This window comes from Beauveria bassiana (genome assembly GCF_000280675.1).
Source record: "Beauveria bassiana ARSEF 2860 unplaced genomic scaffold BBA_S00006, whole genome shotgun sequence".
In the NCBI taxonomy this organism is placed as follows: Eukaryota; Fungi; Ascomycota; class Sordariomycetes; order Hypocreales; family Cordycipitaceae; genus Beauveria; species Beauveria bassiana.
In genome coordinates, this window is record NW_007930841.1 from 689,378 (window position 1) to 696,526 (window position 7,149).

The 7,149-nt window shown below is 47.0% G+C and overlaps 2 protein-coding genes across 2 annotated transcripts; one reads left to right on the plus strand and one right to left on the minus strand.

Annotated features, from left to right (window-relative positions):
- Positions 1-2,114: 2,114 nt before the first annotated feature.
- Positions 2,115-3,752, minus strand: BBA_02969 (uncharacterized protein; the record flags this gene model as incomplete). The annotated part of the gene is made up of 1 exon (XM_008598066.1): positions 2,115-3,752. The coding sequence occupies one exon, from the start codon at positions 3,750-3,752 to the stop codon at positions 2,115-2,117; it is 1,638 nt and encodes a 545-aa protein (XP_008596288.1).
- Positions 3,753-6,376: 2,624 nt separating this feature from the next.
- BBA_02970 (uncharacterized protein) lies at positions 6,377-6,970 on the plus strand (the record flags this gene model as incomplete). Its single annotated transcript, XM_008598067.1, has 2 exons — positions 6,377-6,472; positions 6,521-6,970. The coding sequence occupies 2 exons, from the start codon at positions 6,377-6,379 to the stop codon at positions 6,968-6,970; spliced, it is 546 nt and encodes a 181-aa protein (XP_008596289.1).
- Positions 6,971-7,149: the final 179 nt, after the last annotated feature.

The following is a 7,149-nucleotide window of genomic DNA, read 5'->3' on the forward strand; positions in this document are numbered from 1 at the left end:
AAACAATCCCACATAACGAAAAAGTAAAAAAGAAAAAGAAAGAAAAGAAAAAAAAAAAGAAAAGAAAAAGAAAAAGAGAAAAGAGGAAAAAATAGGTAAATTCAATTTGTTAGATCCGCTTCAACCACTGGCGCTCACTGCTAGGGAGGATTCACATGCGAGTGTAAACTTACCACGAGGTGTTCCATCACAGTAGGAGAAAACAAGGTGCCATCCTGCTTCCCCATACGTTGATATAAATGCAACAGCTACAAACTAGGCTAGTATCAGAGTAAATCCCTTGAAATTGTACTAGTCAAGCAAGGTCTGCGATGATTGTGCCTTTACCGTACACATCTTGGACGGATAACAATGCCATTTTCGGATTCAATGCAAATGCTGCTCTCGTCTTGTGCCAACTCGCGTTGGGGTGGCTGTGCTTGCTCGTTTACCGGCTTATGAGTTCTGTATTGCCATTTATTCGTCGCCGTTTTTGTAACCTTTTTTCAACGAACTTTTGTAGCGGTGACCTTTTTTTAAACGAACTTTTGTTATAACGAGAACCTTTTGCGACGAAAAACCTTTTGCAACGAGTAATGGCCCTCCTTTCAACACACATCGGTTTCGAACAAGAACAACTCTGTTCGGCCCGCCTGTGCCGTCCATCCGTCGCATGGACCTTGCACTGTGACAGGCTACTTCTGGCATCGATCGTGGGCCCGCTGGCGTCTGTCCATCCATCTATCTCATCGATCGAGGAGAGACTCTTTGACCAAAAAAAAAAAAGACCCTACACTTGGAGGGGTCAACTAGCACAAACTCTCCTGCCCCTTCTCTGCAGACTATCAGGGACAAAGATGATAAACTAATCAAAAAAAGGTAAGCACTCTTTTTCTTCTTTTGCTTTTCTCTTCTTGCTTCTTTCAGGGGCAAAATTGTACTGGTAATAGCCATTGTTTAAAGTTTCATCGGACTCTGTAGCATCGACGAGACACCCCACACCCCATCGGGAAAACAAGCACTTGTCCCCAAGAAAAGTTCCGAAGAAGCACACGGACCGCTTCGCTCGCAAAAGTTTGTGGTTGCATCGCTCGAGAATTTGAAGGAAAAAGAAGAAGAAAAAACAGACCATTGGTCAGCCTCACCCGAGTTGACTCGGCCGATATGCCCCCTTTTGCACAGAAAAAGGGGCGACTACGGTCACATTGACACCCCCCCCCTTTGGACAAGTAAGTGTACGAGCACAAACTACAGCCATGACATGACGGGCTAACCATGGCGCCCACGGCGTCGTGACCTATTCTGTCCAAAAAAAGAAAAAAGAAAGAGTTTTTAGTTTGCGGGCGTAGTCTTGGCCTGGTCTAGTAAACAAGATCCGGCGCCAATTGGTTCAAAAATCTTTCCAGCTTTCAAAATGGCCGGATTCAGACGAGAGCAACAAACTAATCACAAGTACACACAGACACTTGTCCACTGGTCTAGAAAAAAGGCTGAAACTGCTTTATGACGCGACGCCAAAGGGGGCGTGCTAAAAATCAAAGTTGGAGGCTCTTTATAAGTTGGGCACGTGTACCAAGTAATTATGCCAGCTCATGTTGGATAGATGCATCAGCGCAAACTGGGGACCATCTCGATCCCCATCAATCACCTAGTCATCAACTACATTAGCATTTAAGGCTATTGGTTTTTTGGGCTTTGCGTTTATTGGGCCATCTTGTTGCTTTAGTTGGTCGCCGTGCTGACTTTAGCTCGTCTCACTCCTTTGACAGCCTCTCACGCGAAGAGTAGCCCATCGAGTCCACAGAGCTCCGTCAGATCTCTGAGAGTATGTTAGTCAAGGCTGATCAAGCGCCCTTTTTAGACTAATTTTAATAATATTGATAAGAGATTTTGCTCAAAATAGAAATATTGTACATTAATTTAGTTGATCAATAAAATTTCTTTCATCTTTATTAAAGAATAAAACACATGTCAAGTATTTGCCGTATCTATTGACTATCCTCATTTTTCCTATTTATAAAACTACCATCTATACAATATAATAAATCGAGACCGAGTTGCCACACTGCATAGCTTCGACTGCATCAACTGATAAGCCCCGTTTCTTTTTCGAGACAGGGAAGAGACTACATGCTTTATAGCTGCTCCCAACTTTCGATCAGCTGCCATGCTACTTGCTTCCAGCCCACGTCCAGATCGAACGGCGCACATTCAAGATACGCCTTGATCCATGCGCCATACGGTGCCAATGACTCGATTTGCGAGGTTCCGTATCCATAAGTACCAAGAACATAACAGGCAATAGTCCTGACGAGTCTGACACAGGAAACACAAAGACAGTCTGGACCTTTTAGTCGACCGATTGACCAGTACGGTGTCCCGAGACCGGTGTCCACTTGGTCACCACAGCACGAAGCCAGTGCCAAGACAGAGAGACCGTGAAAGGCACGAGGCATCGAACAAGCGAGCGTATCCCCATTAGCATAGGCCTGTCTGATCCAGGCTATTTGACCATCACTATGAGATCTCCATAGAGCGACAACCGGGGTTAATGCGTGGCAAGATGCCGCATGTCGAGACCTCAGGTATGTTTTTGAGCCAAAGTGAACCATGTCAGAAGCCATGCGACTGAGTACAGTGCGATTGAGGTTCGAGTGAATTGTCGGATCTTGCTCAGCCTCCATGTCCCACCCAGCTTCTCGCAGCAGCGAGTGCGTATTGAGTTTCTTGTACTTTGAATAGAGCAGGCTCACTGGCCTAACTCCTGCATCCAAACCACACAGCTGCCGGTCGTAACCATCAAAGGCGAGCACCGCAAACACTGCCCATTGAGCAGCAGAGGCAGAGCAGTTTAACGCGGCGGCAGAAGCTTGCCACTCTTTGGAATAAGTTCGCACACGACTACTCGTATCCATCTTGTACGGGCAGTCGTCAGGGTGACAATCTCTTTCCAACACAAACGGTGGCAGTGGCGCGACAGGTGCGGCTGTCGCTAGTGGCAGACCATTTTCGAGGTAGATGGAATGCATCTTTTTTATACCTGCGAACAAACCAGTTGCAGATGCCTCGCATACGCGAGGGTTGGTTGTGTACGTTGACAGCAGTTCAGCGAGGGACCTGAGCTCGTAATGCAGAGCGTTTCGATACTCAATGCCTGCTAGGAGAAAGGTCGATAGGCTCGCATCCGGCGCGAGGTTCCCTGATTCCCAGCATTCAGGGCAAATGACTGTTTCAGCGCAACGATAGACTTGATAGCAAGTCTCCTCCTTCGATATGGCATCTTGCTGTATCGGTTTACATCTGACCACAGCTGGCATACCGCAGTGGTAGCACGCCCATCCGAGTGAGATGCAAAGCAGCGTGGTAAAATCGGCAAATTCCTGAGATGAAGGTATGCCAAAGATACCGCCTGAGCGCTCAAGAGCTCTTCCTTTGGCAGCGCTATGCTGGCGCCCAATCAATCGAAAGTTGCCTTGGTCGTCGGGTGGGTAATCGCCGGCGCCAATGGACGGAATCAAATCAGGCTCAAGAAGATATGCTTTATGGTTTGAAGCCAGAAAAGCATCAATGCGATAACCACTTTGTTTAAAAGCACCAACGGCTCCAAGCTGACGAGGATCTGCTTCGGCGGCATATCCGGCAGCAATAGCATGGAAAGATGGACGTGTGTCAACGTCTCGCAACTGACTGAGGCCAGCTTTGCTGTGAGGCTCTGCTAAGAGCGAGGGGCGCACGTCTGCCCAGCAAGTGCGGTGAGTATCGCTATTTTGCATGTCGGTTTATTGATTTGAAATAGTGTCAATCTGTTTCCTGACCGGCGCCTATGTTGCCTGGCTGTCACCTCTCCGTATTAGCGAGTGTAGTAGAGACAAGAATATATAACTGACGAGGATTTGCGGCTCTGATAACTCTGATGAGTATTCTTGAAAGTGGGAGGACTACTATCCATCTTATATGTAGTTTCCATTATCCTGCCTCACGTAATTCTCCCGTCTGCACAACCTTCTAGTCTAGCCGGCTTCGTTGGTTTCTACCACTATCTGTAGATTGGGTATATACGTGGAGACTGTTGCAACTCTCCATCATCATCCGCACTGACAGATGACGCAACCGAGGATTCTGTTTGGCGAAGGTTTCAATGTAGACGTGTGGCGAAGGTAGTAGTTGGCTTAGATGGCTCTAACGCACAGTTGTAACGTCACTACTGGGTTCATGAGCTGGCGGTGCTCGGATGACCAAAATTGCTGTATGATTAACCAAAGAGATCCTCCTAGAAGCTTGGGAGTTCCATTTACTAGGCAAATCTTTCTACTTTCTTGAAAACTTCCACTCAAGGTGGTTGCAATGAATGATGTACGGAGATGGTTTGCCGCATGAGGCTGATTTGAGGACAAAATATGCCGTCAGATTTGGCCAACGTTTACGAGCTTTTCAAATATCAGCAGGTCCTCTCATGACTACGGGAAGAGGTGGGCTCTAATGCATTCATGAACATTCGCGTGACTTTCAAGTTTATACGTGGCTGCCAATCAAGGCAAACAGGTGACTAGATGAGTACATTGACCGCTTAAAGAGCTTCAATATTCGGATTCTAGATACGGAAGAGCAGGTAAACTCTTAGTCCCATCGTCGTTCTCCCGACCAATAGCTAACAGCGGACATGCGTTGGCACAACCTCGAATGTTCTCTAGGGGTATATTACGATGAGTGCGTTCTATCAAACGCATCAGCATGCAAAAAGTAAGCTCCATGAATCAAATTTATTTGTAGTCAAATCAAAGAGACGTGACCGCTTTAGACAGACTAATAGATGTCCGTTCTACCAGCTTTTCCACTTCGTCGATGGAATTTTGTTTCAAAATCTTCATGCGACGTCAACGACCCAAGACGGGGAGGAGTATCGAGTCGTATCCAGACTCGTCGTCTCTGCCCACCCATATGTAATTGTGAGGCGTTAAACGCAGTGTTGTAGGCACTGGTAAGATAATGACGTAAGGTTCTACTTTTCGTAAGCGGCCACCTCGACCAAAGTTGAGGAGCTTCTGCTCCTCTGTGCTGCCCGCTAATACCGTTGTGACGGCTGGCTGGAGACGCTTAAGCCTTGAAATGCTGACCTGGTCGAATCCAGGTAGATGAGGGAGAACGACGAGTTAGTTGGCTATGCCGTTATAACTATGTATCAAGACGGACATACGTTACAACCACGTCGGCTACAGCGTACATGTGAGAAAGTGCCTTGGAAAGTACTTCGCAAGGGCTTACTAATGCGAGTTGTCCTTTGCTTAGGTTTTGACAGGAAGTTTTATTTCTATGACGACTCCGCCATAGAGGTTGGTTTTCGGAAAGACAAAGTCGTCTCAACGGCAAAGGCCCATGAAAGCCAATCTCGATCGCCTTTAAAACTGAAACGATTTCTGTATAGAGATACAATCGAGTACTACCACAGTTTGGGCTTTCAGTCTAGATCTCCAAGGCCAGTGGGCTGTTTCATATCGAAAATGATTTCTCCGAATGGGTTGTTGTGGGATGGCTTCACGTCGGAATGAGCAACACTCTATTAATGACGTTCGGAATCACAATGGGCTTATAAATTCTTGGTCACGAGCCTCTCCATTCCTTCAAATGCGCGCTTGGCAAACGAGCTGTCCGCTGACTAGCGAGTTGACGTGGCTTATGTTTTTGCTTTGTCTGGAGTACTGTCTCGACCTATAACGTGACTTAACGTCAATGCAGTGTACCTCGTAACTCGTAAATGATACCAAAACCAAGCTGAAGCGGAGTTTTTTTTTTTCTTCTTTTACGCAGAGCTATTAGGCAGAGCTTTTCTCGAAGAAACGGTCTAAACACTCCGGCAACAATGTCACTCATTGAATTGGTGACTTGGCAGCACCACGTGTTACCTCGATAATGACACTAATAAGTGGTGTAGAAGCCTAGCTTTCTGTCTTGTTTGTATCTCCTTGCTCGATATAGATATTGATGACGTGTCAGTACGTATAGCGTCACATACAAAAACTACAGTTATTTACTGAAGCGGAGCCAAAGCCAGCAGTTGAGATGCGTCAAGCCATTTAGGTAGATGATTTTTCTAACCGCACACGAGTTCAACTTACTAGTGCATGGTAACGGATGAAGAGCGGACTTCGCCAACTCGATGATGAAATGCAGTCTCCGCGACGTTACAGTAATTGTCGCCCCGTGTTGCATTTCTTCAACTACCACAACATCACCATTCCTAGCTGAAACGGCCAGTAGCTCAAAGAAAATCACTTGCTCCGCGCGTGGTTCATATTCAGTTCCACGTCGCAACATATGCATCAGATGAGGGAGCAGTCCATATGACGCTTTGAAATTGTCCATTTGCTCCCTTCTAGCCTCTACTGCGAAACGCGCCGCCATGTTACTCTGCCGGGCTTCATCTCGTCCGCCCGAGACATGGCATCGTCGAATAAGGGCTCCAGTTCATCTCCTTCCTCCGTTTCCTCGATCTCTGGTGGAATGAAGCCATACATTGCATCGACATAGTCCTCCTCTTTGTCAGATTCCTCTACGTCTTCATTCTCGTCAGATTGGCGTCTTCATCTTCGCCACCGTGAGCTCCATCACTGCCACAACTACCATCCCTATCATTGCCACCATCTTCCCGGTTAGTGCCGCCGCCTCCAACACCAGTAGTAACCTCGTCCACGTTCCCAACGTCGTCATCACTGTCATCATCTCAGCCCGGGTTATGCTCCCCATCAGTACTCTCTTCACTACCAGAAGATACTTTGACGATCAAGAGAACGTCAAAGTCCGCAATGGAGTCATCTTCGGTATCTTGAAAGCCATTGACAGCGCCATACCCAATCTTATTCGAGTCGCCCCCGTCTGTCTACGGAGCAAGAATGGAAACCAGGTCCTCGGGATCGCTGTCACGACCGGCCTTCGAGTCTCTGAGTCTGCATTGCATCCACACCGTAAAGGCTCGAGGCTAACGGTACACCTCTAGGCCATCAACAGCTCTCATGACCCTTTCGTACCTTTGCAGACATTCTGGCTTGCGACTGGTGTTGCCGCGGTATGAAACGCTCACTTGCTTCACCACCCTGCATTCGTTTCTCAAGGCAAGAACAAAGAGCTCCCATTACATGATCATATCATGATATGAGCAAAAAATTAAAAAGAATA